Source organism: Peromyscus californicus, unplaced genomic scaffold (assembly GCF_007827085.1).
Source record: "Peromyscus californicus insignis strain IS unplaced genomic scaffold, ASM782708v3 Scaffold_3__1_contigs__length_106647218, whole genome shotgun sequence".
In the NCBI taxonomy this organism is placed as follows: Eukaryota; Metazoa; Chordata; class Mammalia; order Rodentia; family Cricetidae; genus Peromyscus; species Peromyscus californicus.
This window is the reverse complement of record NW_026294551.1, coordinates 62786395-62804564: the sequence shown is the minus strand read 5'-3', so window position 1 is coordinate 62804564 and position 18170 is coordinate 62786395. Positions and strand designations below refer to the sequence as shown.

General features: G+C 45.6%; 1 protein-coding gene across 9 annotated transcripts in view; it reads right to left on the bottom strand.

The window, feature by feature from the left end:
• Window positions 1-18170, bottom strand: part of Tom1l2 (target of myb1 like 2 membrane trafficking protein) — a 127865-nt gene that overhangs the window by 45220 nt on the left and 64475 nt on the right. For 5 of the 9 annotated variants that reach the window (XM_052757304.1, XM_052757306.1, XM_052757312.1 and 2 more), the window contains exons 2-4: window positions 13716-13800; window positions 4449-4527; window positions 89-238 (exon numbers count right to left, since the gene is read on the bottom strand). In XM_052757304.1, the coding sequence (XP_052613264.1) occupies window positions 89-238; window positions 4449-4527; window positions 13716-13800 (314 nt within the window). Of the gene's footprint in view, window positions 1-88; window positions 239-4448; window positions 4528-13715; window positions 13801-18170 lie in introns of those variants that run through there. The other 4 variants (XM_052757310.1, XM_052757305.1, XM_052757309.1 and 1 more) reach the window with 3 other exon arrangements.

Sequence of the window (18170 nt, the reverse complement as noted above, 5' to 3'; positions counted from 1 at the left end):
TTTCCTCCAAAATAATGGGAAAGCATGAGCATGTACCACAGTCCCCATCTTCCATACCCAACCAACTGGGGGAGGGAAGCCAGCTCACCTGAATTAGAGCAAGCACTTTGTCCTGGACAATGGTGGGAGGGTTATTCTTGGGGGAGATAATTTTGACCAGAACGCTGTCGATGAAGTCTCGGTTGGCCACGAGGAGGTGAAAGCGGTGGCCACAGTTCTTCACGCAAGTCTCCAGCACCTGAAGTTGTAGGGGGTTGGGAGAAGGTCACCACACTGGGAATGGGGGAGGGTAGCTGAGTTCCTCACCTGTCAGTCATGCTTCCAGATCATCTTCCTGTCACATGCCCTCTAAGCCAACCCTCGAGCATCCCCACACTAACTCGGTCATCCCCGTTCCTTGAGAATGACAGTGCTGTGCTGACTGGAAGCCCCTGTCCCGGCACAGTACTCAGACAATTAGTTGGTAACTGAAACAGGGGTTTTGCACGAGAAGGATACTACTGGTCTTCTAATGGTATCAAAATGACTGAGAGGTCCCTGAAAATTAACATTTCAATTATTCTCTCTAGGCCATGGTGTGAGGTCTTGGCCAACAAGCTCTGTCACAAGAGGAAGGTGCTGGGAGAGCTCGACTTGCCTGGTGAATGTGAGGAATACACACCCTAACATACTCCTGTTCTGCAGGTAAAATCAGCAATGACAATGGATGGCAGCCCTTGGCAAATGTGGACCTCAGCTGCCAGTCAGTTTTAAGTTCCATCCTTCTTCAGTGAGACCCTGTTCACTGCTCTCTTATCTGGGGAGGTCCACAGGCCTCAATATCTTGGAAAGGATGGCTGATAGGTTCTCATCAGGTGACAGTGGGAGGTAGAGACTCAGCTTTGCTACTTCCTCCCTGATGGTCCAGGACAAGTTTCACGCAGCCTCTGTGTCCTCATCTGGAAAGTGGGAGCAACGAGCTCTCCCTTGCAGGGAGGATTAGTCTCCCTTGCAGGGAGGACATATGTCAACTACTTCGGCATCCTGCACAGGATAAGCAACTACTAGGGCCATGGGATGCCACTTCAGAAGACTGCTGTATCCATGGCTTCTTACATGTCCCCAGGAGAGGTACTGGGAGTACTGGGAGGGCCTCTCCAACATCAAACACAAGTCACCTGACCCTTCCCAAGGCACCTCCTCCGGGGCCTGCTAATGAATGCCTCCTACAAGGATAGCACCAGCAACAGGGGATACTTCTAACCACCTGTCACTCCTGTGTGACCATGAATTAGCTTATGAAGTTGCTCCCTAAGTGGTTCCTGCCATAGGCTTTTGCCTTGACAATGTGCAGACTAAAAGGTTCACAATTATGACACAGACTTCGTGCCAGCTACATCCAAGTACAGTGAGATCCCTCCATATTATATATAATTTCATTCTACTCTCTCAACTACTACAGTCCCTTCAAGTACACCCTGCTACCTTAGTTTTCAAAGTTGAGAGGCTTAGGAAGGAAGAACCGACACAGAGGCAGGGCGGAAACTCTTTTTTCCGTCTTTTGTAATGCTAGAGATTGAACCCAATGTCTTGCGCATGGTAGGCAAGCACTCTACCACTAAGTTCCATCATCAGCCCAGGATAGGAACTCTGATTCACCTTCTCAGGAGCCCTGACCTCCTGACCCAGCTGAGGACACCAAGGCATCCCTCCTTTGAGCTTTCTTCCAAGTGGCCACATCAGCTGTGAGGCCCTCAGAAACAAGAGCTGTGTTCTGGATTATCTGTCCTTGAGTTAACTCTGGAAGAAGGCATCAAGCCATTTTGGGAGTCGAGGCTGAGGCTCTGCTGATCGTGGAACTTCACCTAGGAAACCCAGCAGCTCTGCAGACCCCAAGTCATTCTTTCCTTCTTTTCTTGCTGTACTTCTGGAGGCTCTACGTTCTACTTGGTGCACCCAGGAAGCACTGTAAACTCATAATCTTTGGGACTTCTGCACAACTGCTATGTATTTTTATCTCATGCATATGGGTGTTTTGTCTGCATGTATGTCTGTGCACCAAGTGTGTGCAGTGCTCATGGGAACCAGAAGAAGACACTGGATTCTCTGAGTTGGAGTTACAGTTGGAGTTATAGATTGTGAGCCATCATGTGGGTGCTGGGGACCAAATCTAGGTCCTCTCCAAGAGCAGCTGGTGCTTTTAACTGCTGAGCCATCTCTCCAGGCCCAGAACATAAATTTTATTCAATTAAGGGGAATTTCCCTTTCTTAATCTCTGATTGTGTCTGATTCTGGGTGACCATGAGATAAAAGCTCTCAGTCTCAGGGACCATGGGGGCTACCAAGAGGAACTGGAGAAGTTATTTCTGTCCCCAGGCATATTGCAAGGTACCCTTTTCTCTAGGATTCTCTACTCATTCTCCAGATTCTGGTGATGGCTGCTGGGCTCTGAGGGGCAAGAGAGGACCAGCAGAGTAGGAGGCTCAGGAAGTTGGCCTGGGTGAAAATAACCAGGAGCAGAGGAGCAGGCTGAGGTCAACCCTGGGTTCTGCTCCTGTTTCTAGGGAGACCATGGACAGAACACTCTTCTCTCCTTCAGTTCTCCCAGAGAGCAGATCTTAAGGTCAGTGTGTCCATCCCAGCCTCAGAAAATACCCTGTGCACATGTGCTTCTAACAGCCCAAAGCCTCTACATGTAGGAGGCACAGGAATTCCGCTCTGTCAAGGCCACTTCAAGCTACCCTTCCAAAAAGGCTCTTGGCAAACCCGACTTTGTGGGTTTTCAGGAATGAAACTCAGTGGCAACTTTCTGAGATACAGCCAGAACTCGTGGAATAAACAAAGGGGACCTCCAAGCAATGAGAAGCAGATGTTAGGAACACACATGTGAAGGCTCAAGCGGAGAGGCCCTGGGGATCGCTAGCTCCACTGGATAAATACCAACAGCCTAGGCAGAGACAGAGGTGCGTCTGGGAAAGGGCCGCAGGAAGGGGCAGGACTGACAGCAGCTAACAAGTGAAGCCATCGTGGCAAACAGAAAACCATGCCACGTGTGCCAGGCAGGGACCCAGGTACAAGGGCAACAGCTCTGCATTCCACAGGCCTCACATGGGGTTTGCAGAAAAGACCTGGTCACCAGGAAGGCCAAATGATGGCTGCCAAGCAGTGTGTATGTAGGGAGGCAAGGAAACGCAGTCACTTTAAAAAGCTTCCCACCAGCCCTATGGGCAAAGGTGGTGCACGCCTTTAATCCCAGTGCGTGGGGAGGCAGAGGCAGGTGGGTATCTGTGAATTCGAGGCCAGCCTGGTCTACAGAGAGAGTTCCAGGACAACCAGAGCTGTCTTGAAAAAACAAACAACAACAAAAAAGAAAGAAAGAAAAAGAAAAGCAGCTTCCCACCTACAGTGGTTACCATGAAACCGGCACAAAGAGGGACAAAGGCTAGAGCTGGCTCCCCAGTGATGCATGTCACTAAAAATGATGATTTGTGTTCCACTCTGGTCTCCATCAATGTTGAGGTTAAAAAAAAAAATTAAGCTTTCACCTGCTTCTCAACTGACATTTTCTTCTTTGCTATGTAAATCCCAACCCCTGGTTGAGAGAGATTTCCTATTAAGTTTTGGACTTTATTTGGGGGGCAGAGGAGATCACAATAGCTCCCCGTCTTACAAGGAAATATGCTAAGACAGTTTGAGATAAATAACCCACTTTCTCACCTATAGCTGACATGGTGACTTGTTACAGCTTCTAATAAAAAGTCATCGTGGCCCAGATTTTAAGGCATCTGAGAAACTGTTAGCTTTCAAGACAGAAATAGCACCTGAAATACCTTTTTTAGTTCTCTGTATCTTAAGGAAGGTCACAATTCTTATCTATTTGCCCTGAAAGGAGTCACTTGGCTGACTTTTTCAAGACCCTTTGTATTATTTTCATTTTTATCCCAAACAAAAGACCGATCTATGATGGCACACCACAGCTGTGAAGGTAAAACTCAAAAGGCCTCTCAGAGCCAGCCTCCTCAACTGTGAGAAGTAATGAACCCACTTTAGAAGGTAGTTGTAAACATCCCATCAACATTCTAAAAGCTCCATCCTGGGCAGGTGTTGCACAGATAAGAGTGACCATCTCTACACACGGGAAACTGGCTCTGAGTATCTCAAACAGGCTGACAGCAGGAATGAGACCTGGCCTGGCCTCTGGCTCTTCTATCCTGAGCTTCTATTTACTGTTGCTGGGTACAACCACCTCACCCACATCTTATCTTCTCCTGGTATACATCTAGCCCATTTGCACTCGCCTCCTGCATCAGGGGTGGGCGGGGACTCCAACGGTCCCTTGGAAGATGCTGCTGAACCATGACAACACGCGCTACATGCTGGAAGCCCATTTGAGTGGGCAGAGGGGGCTCCTAGGAAGAGTAAGTCTGTGCACACGTCCTAAGCTTTCACTACCGGGAAACAATGCTCACCGTCAGGGCCAACATCACTTCTCTGTAGTTCCGGTTCCCGCTGAGCCGCTTCTTTAGCGCTCGAATGGCGTCCTTTGGCCTGTGAAAAGGACAGATCTACTATGATCCACAAGCCTCATCAGGGCACTAGCCCAGTGCGAACCAGCACAGGTATCAAGGTTGTTCACCGCAACACGTTTGTAAATGGAAGGGACTGGAGAAATACACATGTCTACAAAAGGAAGCAGGGCTAATTACATCATGGCTTTTATGCAGCTGCAAAGAAGAATAAAGAAACTTCTTGTACATTTTTATGGACCAAACTTAAAAGACATATGCATAAGAATAAATAGAATCAAGGACAAAAATCATATGATTGTCTCAATAGATGGGAAAAAAAAGTCTTTGACAAAATTCAACATCTTTTCATTGAAAAAGCCCTGAAGAAGCAGGAATAGAGGGATCATATCTCAACAAAATAAAGGCTGTATATGTAATAAATCTACACACAACATCATACTTGAACAGAGAAAACCAGAAAGCATTTCTTCTAAAATCAGTATTGAGACAAAGATGTCTACATTCTCTGGACTCATTCAGTATAGTACTTGGATTTTCAAAAAGAAACAAACTAGATACAAATAGGAAAGGAAGAAGTCAGATTATTCTTTATGGAGATGATATGATCTTATATATAAAATCCTGGGTTGGGCGTGGTGGCAGATTATTCTATATGGAGATGATATGATCTTATATATAAAATCCTGGGCCAGGCGTGGTGGCGCACGCCTTTAACCCCAGCACTTGGGAAGCAGAGGCAGGTGGATCTCTGTTAGGTGGAGGTCAGCCTGGGCTACAGAGTGAATACTAAGTCAGCCAGGGATACATAGTGAGACCCTGTCTCAAAAACAACAACAACAACAAAAACTAAAAAGACCCTGAAGACTGCCAGAAAACTCTTAGATCTAACAACACTTTTAGTAAAGTATCAGCTACAAAGTCAACATTTAAAAAATTATGGTAAGGCAACGCCGGGAGGTGGTGGTGCACACGCCTTTAATCCCAGCACTCGGGAGGCAGAGCCAGGAAGATCTCTGTGAGTTCAAGGCCAGCCTGGTCTACAGAGCGAGTTCCAGGACAGGCTCTAAAGCTACACAGAGAAACCCTGTCTTGGAAAAAAAAAATTATAGTAAGGCAATGATGAACATGCTAAAAAAAAAAAAAAAGACAATTCTACTCACAGTAGCCTTAAAAACAAAACAGAAATAGTTCTAACAATGAAGCATAAGATCTCTATAATAAAAACACTGAGGAAAAAATGAAAGACACTAGAAGATGGAAAGAACTCCCATGTTCTTGTATTGTCAGAGTTAATATCATGGAAAAGGTCCTATTGTCTAACATGATCTATAAATTCAATGTAATCCTGATCAAAATTACAATAATATTCTTTGCAGGAACAGGAAAAATGATCCTAATAGGCCCTGGCTAGCCAAAGCAGTCCTGGGGGAAGAAAAAACAAACAATGCTAGCGTGTCAGAATTCCCAGGTCCAAATGACTGCAGAGCCTTGGGAACAAGAACAGCACTGGCCCAGACACACACTGACAGATACCACACACCTAGAATAACCCACCACATACAGCACCTGATTCTTTTTTATTTTCTCTCAATATAGGGTTTCTCTGTGTAACTCTGTCTGTCATGGAACTTGCTCTGTAGACCAGGCTGGCCTCAAACTCAGAGATCCTGCCTCTGCTGCCCGAGTGCTGGATAAAAGGTGTGCGCCACCACGCCTGGCTAGACATTTGATTCTTAACAAAGGTGCCCAAAACACACACTAGAGAAAAGCCAGCATTTTCAACAAACGGCCCCGGGGAAACTGGATATCCACACGTAGAAGAATGAAATTCAATCTCTGTCTCTCACCCTGCACAAAGATCAAAATGGATCAAAGACTGTAAAGCGAGACCTGAGACTGCCAGTGGGAAGCTCAGGGGACGTCCTTCAAGAGACAGTCACAGGCAGGAGTTTTAACAATTACAAGTATTTACAAATGAGACTGCACGAAATTTAAAACATTTCTGCACAGTAAATGAAACGGTAATCAGAGTCAAGAGACAGCCTCTAGAATAGGAGAAAATCTTTGCCAGCTATACATCTTAGAGGGAATTAATTAATCTAGAACAGACAAATAAATAAACAAACAAACAACAGAGGAAAAATCATTCAAATGACCCGAATGGACAGTTCTTAAAAGAAAAACTATAAGCAACCAATAATTACATGAATACATGTTTGACATGTTTAGCTACGAGGGAAACAAATCAAAAGGACATTGAGATTCCATCCCACCTGAGTCAGAACGACTATTGCTGGGAAAAGAAACAGGGCCAACGAGATGGCTCTGTGCGTAAAGGCACTTGCTGTGTACACTGACAAATTAAGTTCAATTCCTGGAACCCACATAAAGGAATGAGGAGAGAACACACTCCACAAAGCTGTCGTCTGACTTCCACAGGCTCGTTGTGGAATGTGTGTGATGCACACAACCCAATACTAATAAAAATACAATTTAAAATAAAAAGAAACAAAAAATGCTAGAAATGTTGGGAGGGGGTGGAGTCCTGACATGCTGTTGGTAGGAACGTAAATTAGTCCACTATGAGGATCAGTAGTTCTTCACAAACAGAAATTAGAACTCCCATATGACTCAGCCCCTTGCTGTTCCAGTGCGCTCCAGCCAACAAAGGGCATGTCACTGGCTTTGGCCTTCCCTTAGGCAAATGTTTGGAGGTCAGGGGCTCTCACGCCTGTGCTTCTAACATGTGTACTGTCTCATACACAAAAATGTCCTGTCAAATATGCATGAAGAAGTTAAGGCAAAGGAGGATGGACGATCTGCTAGTCAGCCTCATATAGAGAGAAAGCCATAAGGCTTCTGGAAGAAAGCTTTAAACAAATAACAAACTGGAGTTAAAGAGAGGCTGTCCTGACTGTGGGCCAGGCAGGAAAACTCTAGCTACAAATGGCGCCCAACGTGGTGGCAAGACTTTCCACCTAAAACCTGAGAAAAAAGATTCTAAAACGGAGCTAAAAACAGTTCCTAATTGTCTCTCTCAAATGAGCGGCAGCTGCCGGTTTGAGCTACTTGTGGGTTCCTGGTGTGTGCGCTCAACCTGCAGTATGATGGGAATGAGGCCTCTGCAAGTGGCACATTAAGCTGTATGGTGGATTTAGCCTTTGCTAGCACAAAACAAAAGAAGAGGTTTCTGGGCTACACACTGCTTGGATAAAAGCATAGAGACCCACGATAGCTCCCAGAGCTGGTGGAAAACGAACCACCACCATGTTGGGAAGCTGAGGTGGGCGGAGCCAGCAGCCACAGCTGCTGCAGTTTAAAGCAATAGATTCACAATAAGACAGATTCAGATGTAATAGTTTACAATGTGTATAAAAGATACGTAGGCTTGAAAGAGACAAAAAAGGTGATATATAGAGTTATAGAAACAAATACATAGTTTTAAAAAATAAAGTCTTTAAAGAGACAGTAAAGGTAGTATAAAAAATAAGCCACGTAAAAATGGATATTACACAGAGAATCTGCATTGTGTTGTCTTTGGGACTTTTAACTGCAGAAAAACATTTGATTGTAAAAGCTGTTGAGTTATGCCAAAATGTATATTTTAAAGGTACCTTGACTTCAAAATTTGGATATAAGGATATGTTGCTTTGGAAAGGAAACTCTGCTTTTGTTTCCACAGAAAGCCAAAGGCTATGGATTTGTTCCAGATTAAGATACATCAGGTTTGACCAGCCAAGACCCCCTGAAAGGTCTCTGATGACACCATGGCCCAGATGATCCAACATCCAGAATGATTTGAAGGCAACTGGCTTAGATGATACACCCTCATGGACTATTCTATAATTCTAAAATTTTCTTTGTATCCCCATAAGATACAGCGCCCCCCTCCAGCAGGAAGTAGTAAGAGAAGCTACGCCCAAATTCCCAAATTATATGTAATTTTACTTTGTTAAGGTTAAAACCTTCCCTTTGGGAAAAAAAAAGGGGGGGGAGTGCTGTGGGATGTTCTGTATGGCAAATGTGTTGCTAATTAGTCAATAAATAAAACACTGATTGGCCATTGGCTAGGCAGGAAGTGTAGGCGGGACAAGGAGGAGAATAAAGCTGGGAAGTGGAAGGCTGAGTCAGAGAGACACTGCCAGCCGCCACGATGACAAACAGCATGTGAAGATGCCGGTAAGCCACGAGCCATGTGGCAAGGTATAGATTAATGGAAATAGATTAATTTAAGCTGTAAGAACAGTTAACAAGAAGCCTGCCACGGCCATACAGTTTGTAACCAATATAAGTCTCTGTGTTTACTTGGTCGGGTCTGAGTGACTGTGGGCCAGGCAGGTGAGAGAGATTTGTCCTGACTGTGGGCCAGGCAGGAAAACTCTAGCTACAAGAGGCTCCATTGTTAACAGCATGTACTGTTCTTGCAGAGGACCGAGCTACAGTTACCAGTACTTACATCTGTTGGGTACTTAGTCAGCAGTTACAAGTCAGCACTTGTAACTCTAGCTCCAGAGGGCCCAGCCCTTCTGGACTCCTCACATTTATATGCAGTGCCCACACAGATATATATATATATATATATATATATATATAATAAAAACATTCAGGACTCAAACCTCTTATTTCCTATCTCCAACTTAAAACACAGTTGCTCTACCTGAATTCTTGGCATCTGAGTCTAAGGGATGAGGAGACAGGAATGGGCCCTAAACCAGGGGTTCTACAGTGCTGGCTGGTTTTGTGTGCCAACTTGACAAGCTAGAATCATCAGAGAGGAAGGAGCCTCAGTTGAGGAAATGCCTCCATGAGATCCAGCTGTAAGGCATTTTCTCAATTAGTGATCAATGGGGGAGGGCCCATTGTGGGTGGTGCCATCCCTGAACTAGTGGTCCTGGGTTCTATAAGAAAGCAGACTGAGCAAGCCAGTAAGCAGCACTCTTCCATGGCCTCTGCGTCAGCTCCTGCCTCCAGGATTCTTCCCTGTTTGCAGTCCTGTCCTGAGTTCCTTTGGTGATGAACAGCAATGTGGAAGTGTAAGCCAAATAAACCCTTTCCTCCCCAACTTGCTTTTTGGTCACGGTGTTTTGTTGCCGCAATAGAAACCCTATCTAAGACATACAATATGGGTAACTTCCACAGGGATGCAGATTTTATAAACACAGCATTTGAGCAGCTCTCTGCTTGGATGGGCTGGGCTGAAGAGAGCAGGCAACTTAATGGCTAGAGAAGACTGACTTCCTCTCTGCAGGCTCTGCTCACCATTGTCCCAGGCTGACAAGCTGTACCCTCTCTCTACATGCTCTCTTTCATCTCTTCTTAGATTTCCATGATGAGAAAAACAGGCACTACCCTGGAGGATGGTGTATTTCTGCCTGACAGTATGTCGGCATTCCCAGATTATGGGTGGAGGGCAATCAGATAGCAGGCAGGCTGGTTAGGTTTAAGCTGAAAATCCTTTCCCAAGAGCTATGCTTCAGTTAGTGCTATCTGAGAACAAAAGAGAAGCATTTCTCTCTGCTGATCTGAGGGAGAAGTGTCAGAGTAGAGCATTACTGTCGGGTTGGAGAAACCACAAAATTCAAAGGAGCTACCAAAGGCTGAAGGGACAACCGCTAAGTCAAGGGAAACACGGGCTTGTGTGAGAGGTGCCAAGTACCAGGAGCTCTCAGTAGAAAGGTGGGGCCCCATGGGGCAGTCCCAGGGGCCTCAAGACCAGTCTGGCTGCCCACACCCTTCTCAGACTCCTGCGAGCCCTTCTCTCCAGCAGTGGGGAGATCTTCAGCGGCTCTCAGACAGCTGCACATTATGTCTCCAGCCACAGCTTTTCTCCGGAACACACACCTCAGCACTCATCCTCTCTACTGCATTGACTGGATCTTCCACGTTACTCTGGCTCAGAGGCTGCAGTGTAAGAAAAATGGTTGTGAAATGATCCAGACCATTGGATCCTCATCAGAGCCTGCCTATTAATGCTCTACACTACACTTACTATATGGGGATTATTTATTCCTCTAATCTTCACTATAACTCTATGAGATGGGCACTATTGGCAAACCATTTTTATGTGTGATGAAACTGAGGCACAGGGAGATGGAACACACTCAGGGCTATATAAGTGAGTGGTGACATAAGCTTCTAGCCCAGGTAGATGGCACCAGGCTCCACACCCCTTAATCCACACTGCCATGCTTCCTATGCACCTGATACACTGCTTTCCAGCCCAGAGGTTCCACCTTTCTCTCTGTCATCCACCTGTCTCATCTTGCTAAAATTCAGGCATACTGTAAGAGTCTACTGAAGTGTCACCTCCTTCAAAAAAGGCTTTTGCTTCAGACGGCCCCCAGGCTGGCTGGGAGTCCCTGCACATGTCTGTCTCTGTAGCTTTATGCAGCTTTTCGCTCTGTTTCTCTGTCTCTGTCTCAGTCCTGGTCATGCTGTGTTATGATTATATTTACATGCTTGCATTCTCATCAGACTTCATCAATTCTTTACACACTTTAAAATATTTATTAAGAGCTGATTATGGAGCTGAGATGTGGCTCAATTGGTAGAGTGCTTGCCTAGCATACACGAAGCCCTGGGTTTGGTCCCTAGCACTGCATAAACCAGGTGTGATAGCGCACACCCATAATCCTAATACTCAGGAGGTAAAGCAGGAGGATCAGAAATTAAAGGTCTATATAGCACCTTTGAGGTCAGCCTCAGATACATGAGACCCCCCACACACACAGAGAGAGAAAGAGAGAGAGACAGAGACACAGAGAGAGAGACAGAGAGAGAACGTGTAAGTTGTGTTGTGGGAGAGATAAAATAGTGAGTGTAACATATAGAATTCCTGCCCTCATGAAGTGTACAGACTAGTAGGTTGTGGGGCAAGGCAGACATGAAAAGACATCACAAAGATTTGTAGCCCAAGTCTAATACCACATAATATGACAAGTCAAGAGGGAAGGGTCAACAGTGAAATTTATGTTGAGATCTAATAACTGATGGGAAGCACGTAGGGACAGGAAGACTGGCTGGAAAAACATGAGAACAACACTGAGAAGCCCTGAGCCAGGAGCAGGAAGGAGAAGGAAGTGTGTGTGTGTGAGTGTGTGTGAGTGTGTGTGTGTGAGTGTGTATGTGCTAGTGTGTGTGTGTGTGAGTGTGTGTGTGTGTGTGTGTGTGTGTGTGTGTGGTGCTTTGTTTTCTCTTCCCCCATGTGGGAGAGATTTCAGCAGACACCTTACAACAGAGGCAAGCACAGAAACTCTTCAAGAATCACCACACTGTCATTCCAACACACATGAACAAGAGGTTAGCCCACTGGGAAATGCGCAGCCAGGTCTTCCGTGAGCTGTGACTGAGAAAGCAGGTCCCCAGTTTCTCACACCGTGAAAGAAGATCCCAGGATTCTTGGGCTTTCTGTGCTCAGTGCACATCAGATATTTGAGCGGGGACAAAAATGTGAGAATTCAAGGCGCTAAAAGAAAAATTAATGAGGCTGAAGAGCCTGAAGAAGGGCTGCAAAGGTGTGTGGTTGAGGGTTTTATGCTAAAAATTTAAGAATGCTCTGGAAAGCTTGCTAGTGAGCAAGTCACCTGCTGAAATATGCGTCGGGAACTGCATGGGAGGTAGAGGGAAGAACAAAGACATTTTTCAGGGAAATGTGCAGAAGAAAAGCCAACCCAAGCCATTCTTCCAGCCTGCTTTCCAAAGCTCCCTCTTCACCACGTGACCCAGGCCACCTGGATCCCTTCTTATGCTACCCTGAGTACAAGTCACTTCTTTCCTGCCAGTCTAGAAGCTGAGCTCAAACCCGACCCCTTTAGAAGGCATCTGCAGCACTTTTCCCTTGGGGACAGCCATACTGGGCACAGGCCGGGCCATAGCCCCCAGCACCCCTAGATGAGGCCTAGTGGGTGGGTCACACAGTCACTTAAGCTCAGATCAAGATCTGTTCTCTGCCTGCCCCACCTCAGCACTAGCGGCTCCATCCTTCTGCTTTGTAGGTCCCAAACCATGATGTTACCCTTGACATTTTGCTCAAATCCCACATTAGCAAATTCTATTAGCTTTATTTTCTGAATCTCACCAGAATCTAATGACACCTCCCTCATCTTTACCTCCATTCCAGTCCAGCTTACCATCAATCCACAACAGGATGACTGTAATAAACCCCTACTGGTTTATCTGCTCTGTCTTTGACCTGCCCTGGTGAGCCCATTCTGAACATGGGATGACTATTCAAAATTAAAGCCAGACCATGCCACCTCTCTGCCCAGATCCTTCCCATAGTGCTCAGCCCACCTGATCAGCTTATGTGGTTTGTCCTGTTTACATTTTGCCTCCCTGTTCCAGTCTGGCAGCTCCCCAATGGGAGGGATTGTGTCTTGCTCACTGCTGCGCCCTCCTTGTTTACAACTGTGTCTGCAAAAGGCAGACACTTTGTAAGGATCTGATGAATGAAGGATCAGGACTGACTTGAGAGAACTAGTGAGTAGGAACAGCACCAATGTACAGGCCTAGGCTGCCTGAGCCCCAACTGTTCTCTTCAACACTCTGGAGTGGAAAAGAGCATAGTAAGAGTAAACGGGGTGTCTATGGTGTGGACAAAACCCCAAACCAGACTAGCCTATAAGAAGTACAAATACAGCCGAGCTATAGAGGAGGAGGAAGATATAGTACATAATAACACCAAGAACCAACTCAGCAGTGCAGAAAGGCAAGAGGGCAAGCTGCAGGTTAAGTCCACCCATGCTAGGCATGCTCAGCTACTCTGAGCCATGGGTGCCCCTCTGTCATTCCTGTGTCTGATTACACCCTGGGCCTTCTTCCATGGCACCCTAGAAAGCAACCCAGGGTAGAGATGGCCCCTGTGTCTGTAACATGGAAGCAGAGTCTGAGGAGGAGCAGGGAGAGGTAATGATTAATACAGGTAGCCAAAAAGCTCCATTTCTACCCATGATTCAAAGTAGATGATAAGGAGACGTCACTTCTCTAACTGGGGACTGCCACTGGGGACATGGCGGGAGGGTGGGGTGGGAAGGAAAAAGGCAAAGTACTGAACTTCAGCTTATTAAGGCCAAATCAAACATTTTGAAAATAATAGTAATAATAAAACAAAACAAACAAACAAACCCACCAGAGTTGAACCCACCACACTGAACCCTGGCAAGCTGTGTAGGACATGCCCAAATGGAGAAGTTCCCCAGGAAAACATACCCTTCCTCTGTCTCATTGATGATGTCACAGATCTCCATGTTCAGTGTCCAATCCTCACTCTGCAGGGAGCCATCCGTGGCCTTCTCTGTGAAATTAGAAAGAAACTGCTTTATATATCTCCTGGAATAGGGAGCCCTGGAAGGAAATGGAAAGAGACCAGAAGCATCACTTCTGGGGCTGCTGCTTTCAAAAGAGAACGTCCAGGAGCACTCTAAGCCCAAGGTTGTCTAGCCTCCAAATCCCGTATCTAGGAGGTCTGAGTCACTAGAGCCCCCAGATCCCAGGGCCAAACCACTGAGCCAGAACACAGGCTCCACCACTGACTAGTTGTGTAGCTCTGGGCAAGTGAATCAGCCTGAAGGTGCCAAACCTGGTAAGCCTTGAGCATACAGTCTATCAGAATGGCCTAATGTGTGTAAACCTTTAGAATACAGCTTGGCACACAGCCTGTCCTCTACGGATATCCGCTATTATAATTATGAAAAACCAACTGCTGTAGTTAAAACTGCATCTCAGAAGAGAAGAAGGAAGAAGGGAAAATCCAGTAAGCTGCTGCGGGTATGGCATCATGGTTTGGATCTTAATCCCCCCTCCCTCCACCCCACAAAAACCTGAGGCTAAGAGCTTGGTTGTCAGTCTCTGGTACCACTGGGAGGTGGTGGCACCTGTAGGAGGCTGAGCTGTGTGAAAGGTAGTTAGGTCATTAGGAACATGCTCTTGGAGAGGATTTGGGGAACTCTTTGCTTCCTGGATGCCACAGGGAGCAGTTTTGCTCACCCACGTATTTCCCACCAACAGAGCCGACTGACCTTGAACTGACACCATCTGTCACAATGACATAAAGCTCATTAACTGAAACACATGGTGCTGGTCCTTGACACGTAACAACCTTTTGATCATTTAATGGAGAAAGGACAACCCTGGTATTGAAAAAAATGGCTCTCGGGGCTGGAGGGATGGTGGTTGGTAACACTGGCTACTCGTCCAGAGAACCCAGGTTCCATTCTCAGCATCCTCGTGGTGCATCACAAACACCTGTAACTCCAGTTCCAGGAGATCAAATGGCCTCCTCTGACCTCCCTGGGCATGAGGCATGCACATGGCACACAGACAAGCATGCAGGCAAAACATAGTAAAATAATTGTTTTAAAAATGGCATTCCATATGCAAAAGGATGAAGTTGTACACTTTTCTTATATTATATCAACTCTAAATTTATTAAAGATAGGAACACAAGTGTTGAAAACTGTAGGACTCTTAGAAGAAAGCAGGGGCAAAGCTCCATGACACATAATTTGACAATGATTTCGTGGGTCTAACACTAATGGCCCCGGCAACAAAAGGGAAAATAAAGACACTGGATTAATCCATATTAAGAACTTCTGGGGCAGAGCTGAGCAGCAGGTAACTACCTTCACAGACCCTCGATCTGATCTCAGCACACCAAACCCTGCCCTCTCCATGCATGAAAGACAAAAACAGATTAGAAAGGCAACCTACAGAACGGGGGAAAGTCTTTGAAAAATCATACATATGAAAAAATGTAAATGTCCAGAATATAAGGGACCCTGCAACTCAACAACAAAACTACTATATATATTGATATATATATGAATGAAAGAGAAAGGGTGCCAGACATGATGGCATATGTCTATAATCCTAAGAAGGGTGAGACAGGAGGATCATGAGTTTGAAGCCAGGTTGGGCTATAGAATCTCAAACAAATAACAACAACAAAAATAGAGGAAAGAATCCAAATTGGCACTTCTCCCAAGAAGAAATATATTTATATCATTATATAATATTATATAAATGATCATATAAGAAATATATAATCAAATATATTTACATTAGGGAAATACAGGTCACAACTGCAATAAGCCAGTTGTGGTAAATACTGATGAGGATGAGGCAACAAGATTATGAGTAAGAGATGTCTTGGACTGTGTATCTTTGGACTAGAGACATAGTTCAGTGGTAAAAAGCTTGCCTAGCATTTGTGAGGCTCTGGGTCTAGTCCCTAACACTACTATAACAACAAAAACTTTTTTTTTAGATTTTATTTTATTTTATTGTTTCTGAGTACTTTGCCTGCATGAATGTCTTTGTAACACATGTATGCAGTACCTAGGCATCAGATCCCCTGCAACTAGAGTTACAGATGGCTGTTAGGTACCATATGGGTGTTGAGAATTGAATCCTGGTCCTCTGGAAGAGCAGTCTGTGCTCTTAACAACCACCGGGTCATCTCTCCATTCTAATTATTATTTTAAAAACATAAAATAATAAGTGTTGGTAAAGATGCGGAGCAACTGGAACCCTTCTCTATTCAGAATGTAAAATAGTACAGATATTATAGAAACAGTATTGTAGATCCTCAAAAAACTAAGCATAAAATCCATAAATTTTGTTTTGGGTACTTCCTTTCCCAGAGGCACATGTATCCTCATGTTCACAGCAGAATTATCTACACTATTCTAAAGGTGAAAGCTGACTAGTTACCCACCCACAGGTTAATGGAGAGACAAAATGGACACACAATAGACTTGTCAGTCGTACAGAGGAAGGAAACTCTGGCTCCTGCTACAGCATCAGTGAACCTTGAAGACACTGCTCTGAGTGAAAGAGGCCAGGTTCAAAAGACAAACTATGTAAGATCCCACTCCTGTGAGGTATCTAGGGTAGTCACCATCAGTTAGGAGGCAGAGTGGGACGCCTAGGGACTGAATGGGGAGTTGTGTTCAGTAAGTTCAGAGTTTCTGTTTGGGAAGATGAGCGAGTTGTGCGATGGAGGGTAGCGGCGGTCGCACAATGGGGGTGCACTTCATGCCGCAGGACTGTATGCTCCAAATGGCTAAAACGGTGCGCTTGGTTACACATACATAAAACAACTTAAAAAACGTCATCCAAGCCGGGCAGTGGTGGCACACACCTTTATCCCAGCACCCAAGAGGCAGAGACAGGTGGATCTCTGAGTTTGAGTCCAGTCTGGTCTACAGAGAGAGCTTCAGGATAGCCAGGGTCACACAGAGAGACTCTGTCTTGAAAAAACAGGAAAAAAAATCATCCAGGGGCTGGAGAAAGGGCATGTGGTGGTTTGAGTAAGAATGGTCCCCATAAGCTCATATATTTGAATGCTTAGTCACAGGGGGTGGCAGTATTTGAGCAAGATTAGGAGGTATGACCTTGTTGGAGGAAGTGTGTCACTGGGGGTGGACTCTGAGGTTTCAAAAGCCCTATCAGACACAGGCTCTCTCTCTCTAGGTCTGTGGATCAGAATGCAGCTCTCAGCTACTGCTCCAGCAACATGTGTGCCACCATTTCCCCACCATGATGACAATGGACTAAACCTCTAAAACTGTAAGCAAGGCCCCAGTTAAAGGCTTTCTTTAAAGTTGCCTTGGTCATGGTGTCTCTTCACAACAATAGAACAGTGACTATGGCAGCATTACTGCTCTTCCAGAGGATCCCAGTTTGGTTCCCAATACCCAGGTCAAGCAGCAGCTCACAACTCCCACTTCAGAGGATCCAACACCCTCTTCAGTCCTCCATGGGCATTTGCAACTCAGATGCACATATTCATAACCAAACACACACACACACACACACACACACACACACACACACACACACACACACACACACACACACAGAGAGAGAGAGAGAGAGAGAGAGAGAGAGAGAGAGAGAGAGAGAGAGAGAGAGAGAGAGATCCATTTTAAATCACCCAGAAAGAAAGAAAAAGTATAGCTAGATCAATGGGCTCTCTGGTTGGGGAGAACAGAGAACTGGGGTCTGCTAACAGGAAACATAAGACTCAGAAGAAATGGGCTTGGGATCAGAACTAGACCCTCGGTTACTTGATGCCTTTTTTCTCTGGGCTGTGAGCCCCCACGATGGCAGGGAATACTCTCTTTCACCTTTTTCTAATGAGGGACCAGGAGTTAGACAGACTCTGACAGGCAGACAGACAGGGATAGGGGTCATGGCTAGGTAATAAAGGTAGTGAACTTCCAAGATTGCCAGCTTCTACCTTAACCTTCTGACTTAAGACAAAAGCCTGGCAGCTTTTGTCTCCCACCATCAGGCCCCCTGCTGATACAGCCCTCTGGAGGTGGTGGCTCACACCTTTAACCCCAGCACTCAGGAGGCAGAGGCAGGCTGATCTCTGTGAGTTCGAGGCCAACCTGGTCTACAGAGTGAGTTCCAAGACAGCCAGGTCTACACAGAGAACCTCTGTCTCGAAAAACAAAAACAAAACAAAATAAAATAACCCAGCCCTCAAGAAGAGACTGAATTTTCGACTTTCTGAGAACCCCTCTGCTTGGCAGGGAGTCTTTCACTCTGTGTGTTTCCTCACCCACAATAAACCGCTTCCTTTAAATGCTGATTCTGTTTGCAGTGCTTGAGACGTCTCTACTGCTACCTGCTGCACTTGAGGTTTTTCCTGCCGTT